Here is a 22,678-nt window from a genome sequence, read left to right as displayed (position 1 = left end):
TGATTATAATTTATTATAAATTAAAACAATAATTATGGTTTAATTAATTATAACAATTGGATAATTAAACCAATTAATGATTATAGTTATTATAAAATAATATACTAATTACGTGTGACTAGAATAAATTATTTAAAATAAATAAAAAAGTTAAAAATAACATAAGTGAATATAATAAATAAATAAATTATTCTGTAATAACATAAGATATAGTTTAACATTAAAACTCACTATTTTAATAAAAAATAAATAAATACATAATAAATAAATAAATATATTAATTTATCAATAACATAATATATATATTTTAAATATTATTAATTAATAATATATTAATGAAAACCTAATGGTTTAATTAATTGGATAATTAAACCAATTATGACGATGTTTAATTTTTCCTAACTTAGGAAAAATTAAACATCGTCTTCGTCTTCCTCTGCGGCGGGCTTGGCAACGGCGATGGCGGCGGGCAACGGCGACGCTCTGACGGTGCGCCGAGAGGGAGAAAATAGGGAGGCCGAGGGGCTCTGGCCTCCCGTGCTCTGCGACGGAGGTCGAGAGAGGGAGGAAGGAAGGCCGACGGGGGGGGGGGGGGGAGGCGGAGGCGGAAAGAGAGGGAGGCCGAGGGGCTCTGGCCTCCCGTGCTCTGCGACGGAGGTCGAGAGAGGGAGGAAGGAAGGCCGACGGGGGGGGGGGGGGGGGGGGGGGGAGGCGGAGGCGGAAAGAGAGGGAGGCCGAGGGGCTCTGCAACAGAGGTGGGGGCAGAGGGAGGACGGCCGACGGGGGTGGGGGCAGAGGGAGGAAAAAATAACGGTCGGGGAGGGAGCAGAGGGCGTGTGGAGAGGCTGACGAGGGGGGGGGGGGGGGGGAAGAAGCAACGCGCGTGGAAAGCTGATGATTCGCAAAATAGGTAGAAAGTTTTTGCCTGAGCGAGTGAAATGGTGTTATCTCACTTCAATTCAAGTCATTCTGGACTAACGCCATAAGTGGGATGAACTAAGTAATACGGGGGGAATTCATTCCACTTCATTGTGGACTAACCCCCCTTTGTGGAAGCATTCTCTCTTTTGTTTTTTTGGGGAGCTTTTGCATGTACATGATAAAAGTACATCGAAAGGGAAGAGGATAATCCATTGGTTGTTTTTGTTGAGGCATGGTATCGAGGACTTCAATATCACCTAGCCTTCAAGACTGGCATGATAGACAACGGACTGTGTAAACAGCAAATTATCAGTGATGTATGTCATCCCTTTTTCCAATATATTTTTGAAAAAGTTCTCACTAAGTAGGCAGTTTGTTATATACACATTCTCTTAAAAAAAAACAAAATGTAGGCAGTTTGTTATGTTGTAAGAAAAGAGGTTTCACAATTAGGTTGGAAGTTATTGGGGCCTCTGATATATACTATTTTTCTTCATGGATTGCTTTTACTATTCTGTAGTTGCGATCTTATGAAGGTTCCAAAAGTGTCTTTGACCTCTCAATATTAAGTTTCCAAATGTGTTTGACCTCTCAATATTCTAGATGTTGTTGCTTAAAATTGTATAATAAAGAAGTAAAAAGAAGAGAAAAGGGTGAAAAGAAAGAGAGAAGAAAGCTGCATGGAGAGGAGCAGCCGTCGGGGATCGACTCCATCCTTAAATCTTTTTTAATATGTTACTTAAGTTTAAGACAGCTAAAAAGACAGAGATGCCCTTAGTACATCCATCTGGTGTATGCGACAATCCAAAGCCAAAAACAGAGCAGAAAACATAACTTGATTGATGTACCAGTACCTTAGGACTTTCCTAACTAATAGAGGGCATGAATATGCATGTGTAATGACCAAATTGCCTCTGATCCTAATTTTTCTTATACTCCCCCTCAAGCTGGAATGTAAATATCAAAGAGTCCTAACTTGTCATGAAACATCAAATGCTCATGTCTTCCAAGAGGTTTAGTGAAGATGTCACCGATTTGCTCAGATGATTTCACATATGCTGTAACAATCTTCCCTTGCATTACAACATCTTTGATAAAATGGGAGTTCACTTCAATATGCTTAGTCTTCTCATTGAAGAGTGAATTTGTCTAGCTATAAAAATTGCTGCCTGATTGTCACACTTCATAAACATTGGCTTTGTAATGGGAAATCCTAACTCAAAATAACTGATTTTACCTACATAAGCTTGCTCACTGTATAAATCATGGCTTTATACTTGCCTCCGTATTGAATCTAGCTTCTACATCAGTTTCTTACTTTTCTAACTAATCAAGTTACCTCCAATAAAAGCAGCAGGTCTTTGTTGTAGTCCTCCTATCTAGCTTGGATCTTGCACAATTAGCACCCGAGTATCCCAACACATCAATCTTTCCCTAGGGAGTGTATAATAGACCTTTGTATGAGCTCCTTTCAGATATTTCAGAATTCTATGAGCAACCTCTAAGTGTATTTTGAGTGGATTCTCCATGAATGGGCTAGCAACTCCCATTGCAAACGATATGTTTGGTCAACTTATCTACTAGGCATTTGTACTGTGTCCTATCCTTACGTTTAGTTTTCTAGTCATCATGAAGATTAGTATTGACTTCCATGAGAGTATCCATTGGACGCGTATCCAATAGACTATGCTCTTGTAACATATAAAAAATGTACTTCAAACTACCATTTTGCCCTTTTTGTAACGTATCCATACTCTGAGATAGAATGATACCTTTTTGACTTCGGACTACCTTAATACCAAGAAAATACTTTAGCTGTCCTAAATCTTTTTGTCTGAAAATGTTATTCTAAATACTTTTTACTGGTTGAATTTCTTTAGGTTCACTCCCCAATAAGTCTACTTTAGACTTGAGAAGAGCTAGGAGAAAAACCTCTTGGGGCACAATAACACGTAATAGCTGCTCAATAGGCAGTACAGGCTATTGACTAAGTGGTTATGACACAAAGAAAAAGGAAAAGATCTGACCTTTAAGCACTTAGAAGAAGCAATTTGGAGAAATTATCCTACCAGAAGTTGCTGGCTTTAAAAAAGAAGAATGGAAACTGTGTAGAACCTCCCAAGCTCGAATTGTATCTCTTGGATACCATGTAAAATTGTATAATAAAGAAGTAAAGAGAAGAGGAAGAAGAATGAGAAGGGAGAAAAGAGAGAGAGAGCAGCAATCGTCAGGGATCAACTCCATCCCTCTCTGTTATTTTATTCTTCAAGTGAAAGACAATTAAAAAGAGAAAATTGCCCTTAGTTCATGCGTCTGCTTCATATAGCAATATAAAGCCAAAAACAAAACAGAAAACATAACCTGGTTGATATGCCACTACCCTATGATCGTCCTAACCAAAAGAGAAAATGAATATACATGTACAATGGCCAAATTGCCCCTGATTCCATATTTTCTTACAGCTTCCATTCCATCATATGGTCCTTGATGTTTGAAAGTTATTGTATGGAATTAAAATGAAGAACATTTTCAGTTCTGCAGCCTGTCATACTCGTTCATATCATCCCATTGCATGAAATACATTTGAACTTCTGTAATATTTTAGGAGCAGAAGATGTTGCTTTGGTATAAATATAAATTAGATTTATATTTTATGCAGGGTGCAAAGATTTTAGGCCGTCAAGTTCACATAATTCCGTTAAAATATAGTCTGAGAGTTTTGAGCATTGAAGACGAGGTATCAACTCTCTCCATTTCATTAAACAATTGTTCCACATGATTTTCTGTTGGCATGTTTAAGTATTTGACAGTTAAAAAAAAATACTTTAGCTTTGACATGTTGCTTCATGCTGGATTGGTGAATCTTAAAATTTAAAATGAGAAAAGCATGTCGGGTAATGTGTACTTGTTTCATTTACTTCCTGCGTCATGTTGAGGATATCAATCTTAGAGAAATTTTGGATTGTGAAGGCAATCTTAGTTGGCATGATTTCAACTCTCTCTGTTATGAACCTCCTTTGCATGCAATGGCCTCCGAGGCTAGCTAAGAGGGATGATATTCTACTATTGGATTTGCATGGTTGGAAGGAGGAGGTTTCTACACACGTTGAGAGGGAGCATGCCTTGCTGTTAGAGAGTGTGTGGCAATTTTGTAATTTTTTACTATTAGTAAGGGTTTAGTGCTGTATATGGGCTAGAGGGTATACTTGTAATTGTGTCAAAAACTCGGAAGTTTAATAAAAACCCCTCGCATGAAAGAGAGTCCTCACTTGTCTTTCTCTCTCTTGTAATTCTCTTTTCTTGTTCCTCTCTCTGTGTGTTTCTCTTCCTCAAACTTTGCACTTTTCGATTCAATTCAAGGAAAACTCACAGAGCAGGCCCGTGAGGTGTTTTGAAATTCATCCTGAGGCCTTCAAAAGTTTGTAGTTTGGTGTAAAAGTGCTGAAAGTCGTGGTCTTGAAGAGGAAAATCGCTTCTAGTTGTTTTCTTTCTTCCTGTCATAACCCATTGTCAGGGTTATTGGCCTATGTCTAGCATGAGGTGTTAAACAATCTGATTGCAATATTTAAAAAAACAAAAAAACCAATCTGATTGCAACCTATCCTATGCAACCTTCTCATGGGAGACAAGGTATTTATAATGAAGTTGTTCTGGTGCTGTTCGTGTGAGAACAGCTTATCCTTGGTTATCTTTGGTTGTGCTTGTTTGCTGCTGCTTGGTGACTTGTTATATGCTAGAGTTATGCGAAGATCTGATTGCTGGTGATGCTTGAGTTACTGGACAAAAGAGGCTTGCTTGGTGTTTTGTGTCATTACTCAAGGATAGGTTGCATGCTGGTTTGTTGTTTTTTGAAGTGCTTCTGCTGAATAATTTTGTCCCTGTGCATGTCAGCACCTTGTAAGTGATATGGTGGTTTGATTGTGCTTGTTGTAATTGAGAATAGCTGACCATGGTTATGTGGTTAACCCTGTTATTGAGTCAGGAGGCTCCTTTGAAAAAGAAGAACATTCTGGTTAGATCACTGTGCCAATTTGAATGGTAGCAATTACTCTGGGCCAGAGCAGCTGAAATTTATACAGGGGCACGGAAAAAGGCTAAATATGATATCAAGAACCACCCTCTACTTGGACAGCAGAGTGGGAGGCTGGATATTTACATGTCATATCTTGGCTGTTATGTAGCATTGAATCTCATATAATCAATCAGATTATTTTTTGTGATAGTGCTCAAAAGATATGAATTGCCTTAAAAAAGGAGATTTTCTCAACGATATAATGTCCAGAATTTGTCAGCTATATGCTAAATTTCATACCACGGAGTGTGGCGATAATGCAATTTGTTGGTGAATTAGAAAGGGTTTGACAACAAATGCTTAACTATTACTCATTGGAACTTGACATGGATAAGTTGGAATGACAACAGGCGGAGATTAAAGTTTCGAGATTATTACATTCTTTTGGTCCACAATATGAGTTGGTAAGAGCTCAGATATTAGCAAGAACAGACAAATCATCATTTGAGGATGTAGTTTCCAGCCTTACGGGAGTAGAGCCAGCTGTTGTGTCCCAAAAAGTGAAAAAAGAGTCCTCTGCTCTTGTGATAAGCTTTTTCTTCCTTTTGTCGTGGTACTGGTCAAAGAGGGAGAAGTCATGAGCAAGGGGGAGGCAAAAGATGTGGTAGGAATTGTCAGAGCTAGGTGGTTCCGGTCCACCTGGGTTAGGTACTTGGCTTTCCGCTCCCTAACAGATCGGTCTGTTGAGTTGTATTGGCTAGGCGTTTGACATGGTATCAGAGCTAGGCACCACGTTCCGCGTTCGAATCCCGGCGGAAGTGGTAGGGAACGGGAACGGTGGTTCCGGTTCACCTGGTTTAGGTACTTGGCTTTCCGCTCCCTAATAGACCGGTCTCTTGGGTTGTATTAGCTAGGCGTTTGACAGGAATGGCCGGACTCCATGTATACATTGTGGTAGGACTAACCATTTTTTAGATAAAAGTTTGGCTAGGCCCTCACGGGCAAACCAAGCTGTTCGAGGAGGCCCTACTAGCTCAAATGTTTTATCCATGAATAAAGCTAATTTATACAGATTTGTGCAAACCTTTTTGCAGACTTGAACCCTCTTCTCTTCTATAAGGGCTGATCACACCTCCTTTGCCTCTTCCTATGCTATTGCTACTCTTGCATATATATGTACTTCAGCTTTGTTAGCTTCTCCATCTTCGTCCCCTTGGGTTATTGACTCTGGTACTTCTTCTATTCTTTCTACATTGTCTTATGGAAAAAATTTGGGCTAGTTACCCTAGTAGATGGTTTTGCTTCTCCAATTGCTGGTTATGGTAGTGGTTCTGCATCTTCCTCTATCTCCTTGCAAGATATTATGTTTTTGCCACAATTCCTGTCAATTTGCTATCAGTAAGTCAACTTACTAAAAATCTGAATTGCTCAATCACATTTTATTCTCATATGTTTATCTTCAGGACCTGTAGACAAAGAAGACGATAAGGTTGAGGCATGAGAAAGGGGCCTTTTGAGACGGTGCCATATCTAACAACATTGACATCTACAACCTCGGCATTTGAGTGGCATATGCGACGTGGTTATCTAAGTACTGAGAAGCTGTAAAAGATGGTTCCGCTTGTTAGAGGCTTCTCTTAAGTTTGATTGTGAGGCTTGTCAACTTGGGCAAACAACATAGAGTTTCTTTTCTTGCTAAAAGTAGTCATTATCAAGAATTGTTTATTTCAAGTTATTCTTATGTGGAGGGTCCATGTCTAGTTCAAAATGTTGGGGGACACAAGTATTGTGTCATTTATTGATGATTTCAGTAGAGTCACTTGGGTTTACTTGATTAAATCTCGAACAAAAGCAGTTGATGTATTCGAAGTTTTCTTTAATGAGATTTAAAATCAGTTTGGCTATTTAATTGGTTTTTTAGATATGATAATGCTCAAGAATTCTTGAGTTTTTCTTTCAATGATTTTTGTTCATCTTATAGAATTATCCATAAAACCTCTTGTTTGTATATACGCAACAAAATGGTGTGGTGGAAAGAAAAAACCTTTTTTACTAGATGTGGTTGTCTATATCCATATAAATGTTCCCAACCTTTTTTTTGTAAGGGGGGGGGTGTGTGCTATTTTAATTGCATGTACCTTGATTAATCGTATGCCTTCGTCAGTGTTAGGAGGCCAGGTTCCTTTTCATGTTCTTGATCCTCATACAAATGTATTTTCTTGGTATGTATTTGTTGTTGGGTTAAAAAAGGGTACAAATGTTTTGATCCCATTATCAATAGATGGTATGTATTTGTTGATGTGACATTTTAAAAAAAAATGCCTTTCTATTCAGCTAGTTCTCAGAGACAATTCCTGCCTACCATGTCACTACCAATGCTAGTTCTAGAATCCTCCGGTGCCACTTATAAGACCTTCAGCCTTCTCTCATACCAATAGAACACGAGAACCCTCCTTCCCCTCCAATCTCTTCCTCGGATGGTGGACCTACATCTCAAGTCTTTTTTTCCGATCTTGATCTTCTAGTTGCACTATGTAAAATGGTCCATTCTTGCACTCAACTTCCTATTTCTAAGTTTGTTTCGTTTGATAATCCGTCACCGTCTTATCATCTTTTTGCTTCATCCCTTATCTCCACTTCTATTCTCAAGAACTATGTTGAAGCTTTACAGGATTCTAATTGGAAAGCAACCATGGAGGAGATGTCCGCCTTTGTATCTCGAGGAACTTGGTCATTGTGTTCAGCCCCTCAAACACTTGGCGATTAGTGTTGTAGAGTGGTATAAAACTAGATTTGTTGCTAATAGATATATTCAGACCATTGGTATGCACTATGGTGAAACCTTCTCTCCAAAATTCTGTTTGTATTTTAGTGTTAATGGCAGCAAATAAAGGCAGGTTTCTTCGTTAACTGGATGTGAAAAAACGCCCTTTATATAGTGATTTATCAGAGGAAGTTTACATGGAGCAACGTCCCTGGTTTGTTGCTTAGGGAGAGGAAGGAAAAGTATGTTGCTTGCACAAAGCTATTTATGGGTTAAAAACAAAGTCCCTGTGCATGGTTTGAAAATTTTAGTTGTGTGGTGGTTGATTTTGGATGCAAAAGGAGTAACTCAAATCAGTCTGTGTTTATTTTAAGAAGGCAAACCGGTTGTGCGATTTTGATTGTGCTTATAGATGATATAGTTATTTCAAGGGATTAATATCAGGAACCATTTAGCTCAACAATTTCAAACTAATGATTTGGGTCTCCTACATTATATTTTTGGTATTGAGGTGGCTCAGAGCAAAATAAGTATACTTCTCTCTCAAAGGAAGCACCTTACTGACATGCTTAGTGCAACTGGCTTGTTGAGAGCTAAGCTAGTTGAAACTCCATTAGAAACAGATCTGGATTTGTTTGATGAATCCACATCAGTGTTGAAAGATAAGACTTATTTTCGGAGGTTAGGAAAATTGCTATATATTATGGTTATTAGACGTGACATTTTATTTGTAGTGGGGATGGTAAGCAAGTTTATGGAGAATCCGAGGAAGATACATATCCAGGTTGTTCACAGGATTTTGAGATATTTAAAGAAGGGATCAAGCAAGTGTATGTTGTATAAAAAATAATAGCCATATTGAGCTAAGGGGCTCATCTGATGTAGACTATTGCAGGGTCCAAATTGGATAGAAGGTCTACGAGTGGTTATTGCCATTTTATCCAAGACTAGGTGATGGGTGGTCAAATTTCTACTTCATTTATTCAAACTGAAAATCAAGTTGCTGACATATTTACTAGAGCTTTGGCTGGGCCTCTTTTGTTTTTTAAACTGTGTAACAAGCTAGACTTCTATTATGCTTATACTCCAACTTGAGAGGGAGTGTTAGAGAGTACATAGCAATTTTATAATTTTCCATTATTAGTGATGTTTTAATGTTGTGTATGAGTTTGAGGGTGTACTTGTAATTGCATCACAAACTTCTGAGTTCAATAAAAACCCTCATGTGAAAGAGGGTCCTCACTTGACCTAACATGGGTCTTTCTCCCACTCAAAATTCTTTCTTCTTGTTCCTCTCTCTTTTGCATGTGTCTCTTCCTCTAACTCTGTTAATTTTTCAATTCAATTCAAGGAAAAATCACACTTGTGATAGAGAAAGAGAGTGTTACAAAACTTCTTAGGTCTTTAATGCAGTAGGAAGATTGTCTTCGACAATTAGAATAAAGTTGTTCAAAGAATAAAAAAAAAAAAAAAAGATAGGCAAACTAGTGTTTGTGCTTGGGCTTTTGCAAGAAGACAGAGAGAGGATAAGCACATTCTGCTTCAATGCATCTTCTCATGGAAGGTGTGGACATCCATCCTTAGCATGTTAGGGATTCAATTCTGTATGGTGGCCGATTTGCTCTCATTCAGTAAGTTGCTCCTTGGTACGTCCTTTCCTAGCCTCGGAAAGGTGATGCTCTCTCTGCTTGTGCTAGTTTCATACCGTGGGGTCTATGGAATGAGGGCAATCGTAGGAGGTTCGAAGGTAAAAGAGAAACAGCGGACCAGGTGGTGGGACATATTTCTTCTTGGCTCCTGACGAGGAAGTCATTATCCTCATTTTTGGGTACCCCTATCCGTGAAAATTGGTTTAATTTGGCTAGGATGTACTTGGGGACAAAGGTTCGGATTATGCAGGAACAGACCCTCCTGAACCTGGTTACCTTAAGTTGAACTTTGATGGCTCTTCTCTTGGTAATCCTGGGTTCTCTGGATTTGGCGGGGTTATCTCGGATCACTCAGGCAACCAACTTTTCTCATATGTCGACCCTTTAGGAATCACCGACTCTACGTCTGTGGAGCTTCATGGTCTTCTCAACGGGCTTCGCGTTTTCAGAGATACGTGCACCGGTCCCCTCCATATTGAAAGAGACTCGAATGTGGTCATTGGATGGTGCAAGCATGCATCCCCTCCCCCGTGGCCCCATTGGGACACTTTTTGGGAGATTATTGAAACTTCTTCAGTTTTATCTTGTATTTGGTCTCACATTCCGAGATCTGCAAATTCGGCAACCGATTTGCTTGCTAAGCACGGAGCTACCCTATAATCACTGGTTATCAGGGATATGTTCCCTTCTCTGTAATTTCTGTTTTTTCTTTTGTTAATATATACACATCTTTTTTTTAAAAAAAAAGAGAGGATAAGCAAGAGCTTTTTCTTGGTTGCCCTACTCAACCACGAATTTCCCTAATACATGATTAGAACCCAAAAAATGAACCTTAATTGACACTTAATAACTTTACTATCCTCATGAATTGAAGTTATTTCCTTATATCCCTCTTGCATCAATTGACTACTTTACCTCTGTATACTCAAATTACCAAAATATTCTCCATGATAGTTGCTTTCATTGAGAGGGTAGGATTTTAGGGTTTGGTAGATGAATTTGCATGATAAGTCAGCTTTGGGATAGGGGTAGATGGTGATGCTGAGCAGTAGCTTGACTCAGGGGTGTGGTCCATAGGGAGAAGAGGGTGAAAGAGTTTCATGGGAAGGTGCTATTGGCATGGGATAAGGAAGTAGGGAAAGATAAGGAATAGGGGGAAGATTAGGATGACAGAGAGTTAGAGGTGGTTTAGGAGAGGATTTTGTGAGTGAAGGGTAAGACAAGGTCATATACAAGAGGTAGAGTGGAGTTGGACTCTAGGTTTGACAATAATGGATCTAATGGTTTTGTGATTCCAAGGTGGTAGGGGATAGAAGTTGTAGTTCAAGTAAGGACCTGTCCTAGGGTAAGAAGGCGGGAATCCTAAGAGAGGCGGGAGATACCTAAGGCACGTTCTAAGCTTGGAGCAAATTAGGGAAAGAGTCCTAACTGGAGTAGGACTATTGAGGGCACTTGTTTAGGATGAGAGAGTCGAGTGGGGAAAAGTGGACCTTGTGGAAGGTGAAAGATTAGGAGCATAGGTGGGGCTGGAAAGCTGTGTGAGGATAGTAACTGTTGAATCGGGGACTAGCTGCCTCATCAACTGATTATTTGTGGTTAGTTACCTGGGTTGGCCTAAGCCAAAGTTTTGTATTTCATCCCATGATTCAAATGGCTCTTAAGAGCCTACTATTTATAGACCTGAGTTATTTTTACTAACCTATGTGGACTAATGCCCACTTGTCCTATTTAGAAAACCTAATTCTAATAGTTCTCTATTGGTAGAACTACCCCTGACATGCCCTAAACTGATTGCATACAATATTCCTCTCTACTTCGACACTATTCACTACTAGTCTCGGCCCACTTATTCATCTAATGGTGGTCAACATGACAGAAGAGTAGCAAAATACTTGACACAAGCGATTCTACAACCCTGAGCTTACCCCCGGTTTGTGACACACACACACACACACACTGCTTGAATTTATTGAGCCAAATCCCCTTCTAAAGGACTGATAGCCCAGTTAATGAATGGTTATGTGATTCCTTGACTAAAACATCTGCCTGAAGAATGCTGCTAATATAGGTGGGCAAGAAGTTGATTTCGTGCTCATTAAGAAGAAATCAATAAAACCTGTGATTGTCTACATTCTATAATATTTTTTTTTCAAGTCTCTCCAGTTTATGCATGTTTATTAGATTCTAGGAAAATTTTGCTGGTACTGAATTATCTTGAAGTTCTTTATGATTGCACTAAAATGTTTTTGGCTCTTTCAAGGGATGCCTTGTAAAAGAAATATGTCCTAATAATGTTCTCATTACTGGGCAATGAAGTATTGAAGGATTGTATTTATTCAAAACCGAATGACATACTGAACAGGACCAAGGAGCTCCAGGAGATGCGTGAAGGCCCTGAGATGGGACAAAAGCTTGTCTCAAGATTGGATTTGGCAGCAGTTGCAGTGAAGCAGGCAGTAGGAAACATTGAAGCTTGTATTGATCTTTTGCTCTCATTTCTACTAGAGAAGGCAACTACGAGTGTCTCTCAATGTGGTTCTGGTAAGTGATGGCATTGCAAGAGAAACAAACTCCAGGAAGACAAAGTGAAGTGATAAAGATTGTTTCTATGCCATGCATGCTTCATGCTTTCTAGTCTGATTTTCTATGAAAAAGACTCGTATATTTTCTGTGTGATGGCTGTGAAAGTTCGTACAGCTAAAAACTTTACTAGAGCCATCTACGTGGTTCTAAATCTTTCTCCGTCAGCTACTAGTATTAGTTGCGTGCTTTGGAAGTAACAAATAGACAAAATATAAAGAGAAATCTGTGCGTAATAGGATAATCCCCTGGAACAGATAAGAGATAACTGCGTCTTATTGACCATGGATCAGTTGTGACATGCATTTTCAACCTTGTTTGTCTCAGAGTTACGAAAGGGGACTGCCATTACATACACAAAAGAACCCGCAAAGAATGCTGGTTGATATACTCTACCAATCAGAATTAATAGGCATTCCACTTATTGAAGGTTGATCGTTGGTCGGGTACTGTACCTGAAGTCAGCTGTCATGGGGACGCAATGATGAGAATTCTGCCACGAATTGTGGGAACGCAAGGATGAAATAAGAATATATTTATCAACACCCGTTCTCCAAGTTGGAATCAGATAGTTGCAGACGATGTTGGATTCGTAACTTATGTTTTTGAATGAAAGAGATATAATTTCACTGTGGAAAAATAGAGCAGAGGCTTGAAAGAGCGAACTTTTCTTCCCTATACCACAGCTATAGATAGCTGAAACTGGCTATCACAAGCAGTCATTTTTCCTGGAGTATACATCAAGGAATATCTTGATCACGTCTAAAGCTTACTGCTGCAAGGGCAGTAGTTCATAACACAATCCAACTATTTTAAGTCCCTGAATATTTAGTGAAATCCACCCTCACCTACTCTTGCTTTTCTTTGGCACCTGAAATGCTGCACTTATCTTCTTCCAGCTCCGGATCACAATGAAGGCTGGAATAAGATTCCATGAGCTATCGGCTCCCACATATTAAGCCCAGTAATAGAAAGGATTGGTCGAGAAATTGTCTCCCTCCAAGTACGAAGTGATGTAGTAGACAGCATCTCCATAGAGTTGAACCAGAGAGATAGCTAACGGTAGATTGTAGCTGTAAGTAGGGGTGGCTTTGAACCGAGCCGGCTCGCGAGCGGCTCGAGTTCGGCTCGGTACCGGTTCGGTTTGATTTATTATCTATCGAGCTTGAGCCGAACTCGAGCACCGAAATCGGCTCATTTACTTTAATGAGTCGAGCTCGACCGAAGCCAGGTTCGGTTCATCGGCTAGCGAGCCGGCTCGAGGTGAGTCGGAATCGATATCGGGATCGAGAGGGGAGGGGGGGGGGGGGGGGAACTTTTTTCCTCCCCTTGTCACCGCCGAGCCCCTCCCGTCGGCTGTTGTCGCCGCCTCTACCGTCGTCGCAGCTATTCGCCGGTTGTCTCTACCACTGTTGCAGCTACTCGCCGACTGCCTCTACCGTCGTCGCAGCTGTTCACCGGCCATCTCTACCACTGTTGCAGCTACTCGTCGACCGCCTCTGTGGCCGTCCGTTCGATTTCTTCCTCTCCTCGCCATCGTCTCTGTTTCCGTCGCAGCCGACGACAGGTCCTCCCTGTCGCCGTAACCCCCTTCCCTCCGCGTCGTCTCAGCGAAAAACTAGAACCTAACTTCAGGGGAGAAATTAGGGGAGAAATAATCTCCCCCGCGCGAAAATGATTTCGCACGTGCGAGATCATAAAGTAAAAAAAATTCCTCTCGAAAAAATTAAAAATAAATTTTATAGAAATAATTTTCAATAAAATATTAGTGTCTCATTTTTTTTAAAAATTTTTATAATTGAAATTTTTTATTAAAAATCATATAATTTTCTAAGTAAGATTTTCATACCAAGATGGGGTAGAAAACTGTAGAGAAATTTTTTGAATTAGTATTTAACAGTTGATGCTGTAATACTTTTAGCATGAAACAATTTTCATTGTAATTTTGTGTTTGATATTTTATTTAATTAAAAATTTATCGATAAGTATAATAATATATTAGATCGATTATTAATTTTTATTTATTTCCGTAGAAGAGACAATAAAAGGTCCATTTAACTTTCCTAAGAAATTTTTTAAAATATTTATTGTAATTTTCTAATAAGTCACTAATAGTAATAAGATTTTATTTAAATGTTTTTTTGGGAATATGTATCATAGGAAAAATATTTTTAGTTTTTCCTATAATATAAATTTTCATCTAGGGGGATTCAAAAATTACAAAACAAGTTAGACAACAATTGGAGTAAAAAAGATTAATATTGGTGCATTTTAATCCATTATTGAAATTCAATCCTGAACCTCCCCTATCATTATATTTTTTAAAAATGTATGCATAATTTTATATATAATTTATTCAAAGCCACCCCTACGGGCAAGATCATAAACAAGGAAAAAACAAACTCTTTGTCCCTTCCTCATGGCTCTTAAAGAAATTGAAAATATATTTTAGTAGAAATACATTTCTAGAGACTATTAGTGTTTTTTTCAATAAATTTTGAAAAGACATTTTTAGTAGAAATATAGGGACCATTAGTGCCTCATGTTTTTTCAAAATATTTTCTAATTATAAATTATTTTTAAAAAATCATGTAATTTTCTAAGTAAGATTTTCTTGCTAAGATGGGTTAGAAAACCATATAGAAAAATTTTGAATAAGTATTTGACAGTTAATGATATAATACTTTGAGCATGAGGTAATTTTCATAGCAATTTTGTGTTTGACATTTTATGTGATTAAAAATTTATCGATAAGTATAATAATATATTAGATTAATTATTAATTTTTATTTATTTCCTTAGAAAAGGCAATAAGAGGTCCATTTAACTTTCCTAAGAAAAATTTAAAATATTTCTTGCAATTTTCTAGTAAGTCTCTAATAGTAATAGGACTTTATTTAAAGGATTTATAGTTTTTATTTGGGTGATTGTAAATTGATAGTGATATTTCATTTAATTTTGTTGTGTTTAATTATTGTATGGAGTTTATTTATAATGTTATGCAGTGTATGGAGTGTTTAGACTATTTTATGGAGTGTTTATGGAGTGTTTATGCAGGTATTATGTATATTGATTATGCCCAATTTTAAGTAGAGGTCATGCCGAATTTTATACAAGTATTATATATATAGATTAGGCTCAATTTTAAGTAGAGGTTATGCCCAATCTTATACACGTATTATATATATAGGTTATGCCCAATTTTATATAGAAGTCATGCCCAATTTTATGTAAAATGTATGCATAATTTTATATACATTTTATTCGATATATATTTTTTGAAAAGTTTTAAATGTATGTTGAGGCTCGAGCTCGGCTCGAACTCGTTGGGCTCGAGCTCGATAACAATTTTAGGCTCGAGACGAGGCTCGGCTCGGCTCGGCTCGGCTCGATGCCACCCCTAGCTGTAAGGCTTCCTTGTGGCAATAGCATACTTGACAGCGTATGGAATTTTGAATACAACTTTTATTTTTTAATAATTGTTAAAATACCATTTCAAGGGTATTTTGGTTATTCTTACATTACATTTTTCTCTTGTAATATGACTGTTAAATAGACAATATCTTATTTTACCTATGGTTCAATTTTCATTCAATTTAGATGTATTTTATGAGATATGTAATTTTGAATATTGAGGGGTTTTTCTATATTTTTATAAAATATCGCTTAAACCCTAATTAAGAAGTGCTTTTTTGGCACATTTTCCAAGACAACAAGGTTACTCTTGGGCTGATTTCATTCAACTTTGTGGACTTCTCTCCATTTTTAGCAATCTCGAAGGATTTTCTTAGATTTATGGACTATTAGGGGGGGGGGGGGGGGGTTCCACAATGAACTTGAATTGAAGTGAATAATTGAATTGAACTTAAATGAATTGATTCAACTTCAACTCATCCTTGGGTGTTAGTGTAAACGAGTTCAAGTGCACTAAAAAACAGATTCCAGTGTTAGTATGATATACTTAAATAGAACATATACCTAAACAGATAATAAACCAAAGTAAACATGGTTACTGCACTTATAAGTAATTTAATGTGTAGTATTAAAATATGTTAATATTCTAATTAACGAAAAACTTTATTATATTACTTAATGATTATAGTTTATTATAAATTAATACAATAATTACTTGTGACTAGATTAAATATTTAAAAATTAATAAAAAATTAAAAAATAATAGAACCACATATAATAAATAAATAAATTATTTTCTAATAACATAAGAAATATTTCAACATTAAAACTCACTAATTTAATATAATAATAAAAAATAAATATATTTATCAATAACATAATATATATTTTTATGTATTAATAATTAATAATATATTGTCAAAAAATTTAAAACCATTGGTTTAATTAATTATAGCAATGGGATAATTAAACCAAAACAATTTATCAAATATTTATTTTAAAAATATTTTAATTATGAATATTAAATCACTAATTTAATATAGTAATTACAAAATAAAAATATTAAATAAATAAAAATAATTATTTTATAAATAAAAAATATAATTTATTATTCTTATTATGATGGTTTAATTTTACCTTAACTTAGGAAAAATTAAACCGTCTTCCTCACGGCGTGCCTCATCTTCCTCAGCGACGGGCCAATGGGCAACGGCGACGACGAGGCCATGGCGACGAAGGTGGCGCTCTGATAGTACGCCGAGAGTGAGAAGAGGGAGGTCGAGAGCTCTCGGCCTTCCGTGCTCTGCGACAGAGGTCGAGAGGGAGAGGAGATGGAGGGAGGCCGACGGAGGGGGAGGGGGGGGGGAGGGGAGGGGGGGGGGGGAGGGGAGGGGTGGGGAGCTGGAGAAGAGAGGGAGGTCGTTTTTGCCTGAGCGAATGAAATGGTGTAATCTACTTCAATTCAATTATTTCTACACTAACGCCATTATTTGATGAACTAGGTAATACGGGGGGAATTTATTCCACTTCATTGTGAAAATTCAAAATTTCTTTTTCTCACCTACCTTAGCCCCTTTGGCTAAAGGCTACTGCTTCTATTTGATTGATTATCGGGACTTAGAGCTGTTTGATGATTCCAATTTGAAAAAATTCTTCAAATCTGCCTGCATCATTAACCCTAATGTTTGGGTCAACATTCATATGACCTACGTCATCCTGATTTCTTGTAATTAGGTCATTCTTTCATTGATTAATGATCTTAATTGCTGAAGTTGATCATTATTGCTTGGAAATTGAATGAATGGGGTGTTGAATTGTCCTAATTGACTTCGTTGTGAAGCCCACTTGACCATACAAGCATAAAAATTTGGGGGAAGTGTTGCTTTTTGGTTGATTGACTCTCTATTGTATTGAATTGTGGCGGTTTATGATATTTAATCGCTAAATCCAGCACACAATTTGTTGTCCAGAGAACAACTAAGAGTTCATATGTGAAATTCTCTTAAACCTATTCAGATAACTACTATCTGATTGAATAGATCAAATTATGTGAACTGGTTTAGATCAGTTTTGATGTATTTGAGGGCCAGAATAATGGCTAAATATATAACTCCACTGTGCCTATTACTGAAGATTGGGTGGTAGATGACAATTTAGTAATGACCTGGTTGGTCAATAGTATGAAGCCCAGATTTAGTGACCAGAATTGGAGCTACAATACTGCCAAAGTAATGTCGACTGCCTTGTCCTCTCTATTTTATCTCAAGAAAGTAATTTGTGAATGATCTATGAGTTATATTGAAATATTTTAATATGAAATGTGGAAGTAGCTTAATAACAAATCATGTCATGGAGATGAGAGGGGTACTACAAAAGATTAGTGCATTCCATCATTTTATTGCAAAAGTTGAAGACATTTGTAAGAAAGAAAATCGGATTTAAGTGGCCTGATTTTTGGATGATTTGGGGCCTGAGTATGATGCTATTCGAGGCTAGCTGTTGGCCTATAAGGATGTGACCACCCTCGAGTAAGCCTTTAAAAGAGTTCTTCGAAATGAAGGTGTAGTAGTAAATAAAAATTAGTTTGATGAAGCTTTCTTATAAGCAACTAATCTTAGCTTCCTGTCTTCTATTGGTAAGCATGATGGTAAGTTTCGTGGTGGTAATAATAGAGGTAGAGGTCGTTTTCTCTTAGCCATGGTCGTGGTTGGAATGATTAAGGGGATCCAAAATGTGTTCATTGTGATAGGATTAATCATATTTTTGAGAAATGCTATGAAAAATTAGGTTAGCCTACCTGGACCAACTCTATAGTCACAAATAAGGACACCTCCTCACACATGGATCCTATGAGAAAATTCAATAGTTAGTATAATGACTTGGTCAGCTGACAGCTTCATCTACTGCTTCTCAGAATATTGAGACTCCTCTTACCTCAATGAGTGCCACAATGGCTAGTACAGGTATGACTGCATTGAATGTGTCCCATTCCCTCTCTTGGATCATCGATTCAGGAGCCTGTACACACATGTCAGGTATGCCCTCCTTATTTCAGTCCGTTAATCCATCTAATTCATATCGTCAAGTTACTTCAACTGATAGATCCACCTCTCCCATTCAGGGGGAGTGTACAATTCACACTACTCCACAGATGTCCTTAGATTATGTTTTATTTGTTCCAAAGTTTCCAATTAATCTCTTGTCTATGAGTCTTATTTCTAAATCTTTAAATTGTTCAGTAACCTTTTATCCTACTTCCCGTGTCTTAGCAGATGAAAATGATGATTGGTTTAGGACATGAGAAGAAAGAGTTATACCTGCTGGATGGTGTATCAGTTTCTCGAGTTGTGGCACTCATTATTGCAGATTCTTATTACTTGGGGGCATCTGCGCTTGGGACATCCTTCACCGGTTAAGCTACGTCAGTCTTTTACTTCTTTGTTAGCCGATATTTTATTTGATTGTGAGTCCTGTTAGTTGGGAAAACATCGTCGCTCCAGTTTCCTAGTTAGTTCTTGTCGAAGCACCCAATTGTTTGAATTAGTTCACTATGATGTATAGGGTCCATGTCAGATTTATAATCTATGTAGTTTTAAGTATTTTGTGTTGTTTATTTACGATTTCAGTAGATAACTTGGGTGTATCTCCTACGAGAAAAATCTGAAGTATTTGATGTATTCCTCAATTTTTTCAATGAAATAAAAAAATTAATTTGGTGCTTGTGTTTATATTCTTCGTATTGACAATGATTTGGAATATCTTAATCATAAATTTTCAGTGTTTTGTGTTTCTCATGGTATTACCCATCAAACTTCCTGTCCTTATACACCACAACTAAATGGGGTGGCTGAGCATAAAAACAGGCATCTCCTTGAGGTTACAAAGACACTATTACTGCATATGAATGTTCCTAAATCCTTTTGGGGGATGCAGTTTTAGCATTGTATTAGATTAATCGTATGCCCTCATTTTTTTTTAATGGTCAAGTTCCTCTTCATGTTTTAGAGCCGAATTATAAATTGTTTAATGTGGTTCCTTGAGGTTTTTGATGTACATGTTTTGTTCATATGTTTGGGACTTCGGTTGATTAGTTGTCACCTCGTTCTGTCAAAATGTGTCTTTCTAGATGTGGCCTTCTTTGAACATACTCCGTATTTTACATCCTCTATTGAGCTTTTTGTCTCACTTGAGTCTCTTTTAGATAGTCTTGTTCCTATTGCAATTCTGGATGTCCGAACTTCATCGAGTGCTTCATTGGCTCTTGGTGTTTACTACCATCATTCTCGTGCTCCTGCAATATCTTCAATAGTTACCTTTACAAGGCTCTATTCTCATGATCCACCAACTTCCTCGTTGCCTACAGATCTTGTTGTCTTTGATTTGAACTTGCTCATTAGTCTATGGAAAGTAAAGATCTTGTTCTTCTCATCCAGTATCAAAATATGGTTCTCTTGATTTTTTGTCCCCATCCATCAAGTCCTTTACTATGTCATTGTCTACTTTCTATGTGCCTTGTTAAGTGCAAGAAGCTTTGTGCTCGACGGAATGGAAACAAACTATGGATGATAAAATGAGTGCTTTAGTATCTTGGGGAATACGACGTCTATATAATCCACCTGCTATTGTGGGGTATCATTGGGTTTATACTATCAAATATAATGTTGATGGTTCTATTGAACAGTACAAAGCATGACTAGTGGGGAAGGAATATACACAAACTTTTGGTGTTGATGTCTTTGGGGCATTCTCTCATGTGGCCCAATTTACCTTGATACGTATCTTAATCTTTGTGATTGTAAATAAAGGTTGGCTTCTCTTTCAGGTTGATGTAAATAATGCCTTTTGTATGGTGAGGAGGTTGTGTCAGGTCAATAACCAGCATAAAAATTTAGTCAACATCCAGATGTGAACCCAATCTTATTTGAGAAGCCGACATTTTTTTCTAGAAAACTGAAAAGTGATAATAAAAAATTTGTAGGGATTAAATTAAATATAAAGAGACCTTGATAATTTGCTATGTAGGGACTAAATTAAAAGGCAGAGAGACCAACATAGTTTTCCTAAGACTCTTTCACACATTTTGGTTCATTGGTCAAGAAGAAGGCATAGTCATCACTTTCTTTATAACGAAATAGAGCTAACACTAATTCCACTAGCCAAAGTGTCAAACTTGAATTTATTTGTATGGATTTTGCAAGGAATGAAACATAAACATTTTTTTTGCTAGAAATAATTTGCTTCAAAACATTTCCAGGTAGAATCGACAGTTTATCATACAGAAAAGAAAGATGGACTAAGCAAATACTTTAAACAGTAAAAAAAGTTTAATGATATCATTGATTGTTTTGTGAATATTTTTACGGAATTTGGTGGTAGAAGGTTTGGGAGGAGGAGGAGGTTCAGACAGAGTAAGAACTGGAGTGGACCAAGGGGCAAACTGTCCAAGCATTAACAAGAGGGTGAAGCTTATACAACCATTTTTGGAAAGAAGACACATCGCCAACGATTCAATGAGTTCAAAGTAGCCATTATATATTTGGTAGTTGATTAAGATACAGATGGATTATCAGTGACACAGATACAGCATAAAAACTAAGTATGAAGCTATTATAAACAGACATTTACAAGTAAGATATTACTGCTTAAGCCATAAGCTTATTCTCATGGATCTCTAAGATGATGACCTATCAATTTACCACAGATATCGAGTTTCGATAAGCAACTAGGTTCACATTACAAACATAAACATTTCAAGAGTTCAAAAGTAATGAAAATTACAAGCGAACCTTCATCATGTAACAGCATGCTCAACCCTTCAAGATACATAAAAGGCAAGTCAATAAGTGATACTTACACAGCTAGAACCTTCTAAAGCGGCAGTAATCCCTTCCACTGTCACAACCCCAGCGTCTCTTGCTGCGTATCTTGAGTCACCTTTGCTGTACTCTTTGCCTGTCATTGCCTTTCTGTAAGTTACCCAACTATGTGCACATAAAGATTGGAACTTATGTTCTCATAGTGGCTACTTAGCAGCAGCTGCCATCAAATGTTACAATGAACAATTAACTTACAAACTTCTGCCAAGTAATGGGGTGTTTTTTCCTTGTAGAACTCAGGAGAGAAAGCAAAGTAACCCTCGAGGATAATGTGAGTCAGGCCCGTAAATATAAACCAGCACATAAGCAATCTGTCAATCTTTGATATCTTGGCGCAACGACCTATGAACATGTGAAAAGTAGAGAAATCAAAATCATGCAAAATGGTAAACTATAAACCATCATTTACAAAGTACACAGAGTGGATCTGAGAGAAACTTGTCACGCAATCAGAGGTTGGTTTGCTGCAAAATATCTCACCTAAGCGGATATTTTCATTTTCAAAGTGAAACTCGACTGAAATCCGGCATTGCCCACCGGCCCATATATATGTAGAAGATGATTGGCGAAACGGAAGGGAAGCACTATCACATTCCTAATCTAGCAGCAGAAACATTTATTAACATTCGGTTTATAGCGTGTTTCACTCTTGTCAACTTCAGATGCAGTATTCAATTTTATGTCAATTGCTCTTGGAAGACCAGGGAAGTTCGATTAACAACGAGGTAAAAGAGAAAGAAGAGAGAAAAAAAAAACGAAAAGGAAGACGAAATACCTGAAGAAGTCCAAGTTAGGAGGATGATGACCACGGAGACGCCAATGTAGACAGAAAGAATGGTCATGATAGATAGGAATCCAGGGACATAGTCCGGTAAATTGAGATCTTTGGGGACATACGGATGCCCTACCGAAAACATTTTTTCTGCACTCTTTCTTCTTCGAGCTCCTTTTCCTCCAACGGTCGAGCACAGAGTCTGTGGCCTGGCGATAGATCCGTTATATACAGGATTCTCTGCGGCCTGTTGATTCTCCCTTCTGTAATATGTTCCGTTCCTTGCCGCACGTGGGATGTCGCCCACCAAAAAATTGCTCTGTGCGACCAAAAAGGTCGGCTGTTCCAAACCATGCCGCCATTGCTGGGCTCTTTAATGATTCTCTTTCACAAGCGAAGAAGAGGTGCATGGTGCGCATTACGCCGCCTCCATCACTTCTTCTCCGGCGAGCCATCGCCGCCGACTCCCGTACCGGACATGCAAGACCGTAAAAGCCCTAAATTCCGGCCACATCTTCATCTCAATCTCTTCTTCTCCAAGACGATCTCTTCACCCAGTACGCCTCTTTTCGCTCTCTGAATTACGCTTATGCTGTCTTCACCGCCGCCGAAACCTCCGATGCCTTCCTCTGGAGCGTCAAGATCAGAGCCTTCGCCGAGAACGGCCATAATGGACAAGCGCTTGAACTC

At 37.8% G+C, this 22,678-nt stretch overlaps 2 protein-coding genes across 6 annotated transcripts in view; one reads left to right on the top strand and one right to left on the bottom strand.

Annotated features, from left to right (window-relative positions):
• LOC137944054 (probable magnesium transporter NIPA8) overlaps positions 1 to 12,011 on the top strand; it is a 32,766-nt gene extending 20,755 nt beyond the window's left edge. For all 5 annotated transcript variants that reach the window (XR_011110785.1, XR_011110784.1, XR_011110783.1 and 2 more), the window contains 2 exons: positions 3,581 to 3,658; positions 11,709 to 12,011. The gene's annotated coding sequence lies outside the window, so the exon portion shown is untranslated. The remainder of the gene's footprint in view (positions 1 to 3,580; positions 3,659 to 11,708) is intronic.
• An 870-nt stretch (positions 12,012 to 12,881) lies between these two features.
• On the bottom strand, positions 12,882 to 22,058 carry LOC137944086 (probable 3-beta-hydroxysteroid-Delta(8),Delta(7)-isomerase). Its single transcript, XM_068789609.1, has 4 exons — positions 21,992 to 22,058; positions 21,412 to 21,558; positions 21,197 to 21,292; positions 12,882 to 13,042 (listed from the first exon to the last, which is right to left on the bottom strand). Exons 1-4 carry the CDS (start codon positions 22,056 to 22,058, stop codon positions 12,882 to 12,884), a joined length of 471 nt encoding a protein of 156 aa, XP_068645710.1.
• Positions 22,059 to 22,678: the final 620 nt, after the last annotated feature.

This window comes from Aristolochia californica, unplaced genomic scaffold (assembly GCF_029961685.1).
Source record: "Aristolochia californica isolate CCGP_79_NKW_82.1479 unplaced genomic scaffold, dmAriCali1.0.hap1 SCAF_1, whole genome shotgun sequence".
NCBI classification, from domain to species: Eukaryota; Viridiplantae; Streptophyta; class Magnoliopsida; order Piperales; family Aristolochiaceae; genus Aristolochia; species Aristolochia californica.
Note: the sequence above shows the minus strand (reverse complement) of the source record. Positions and strands in the feature narration are given on the sequence as shown.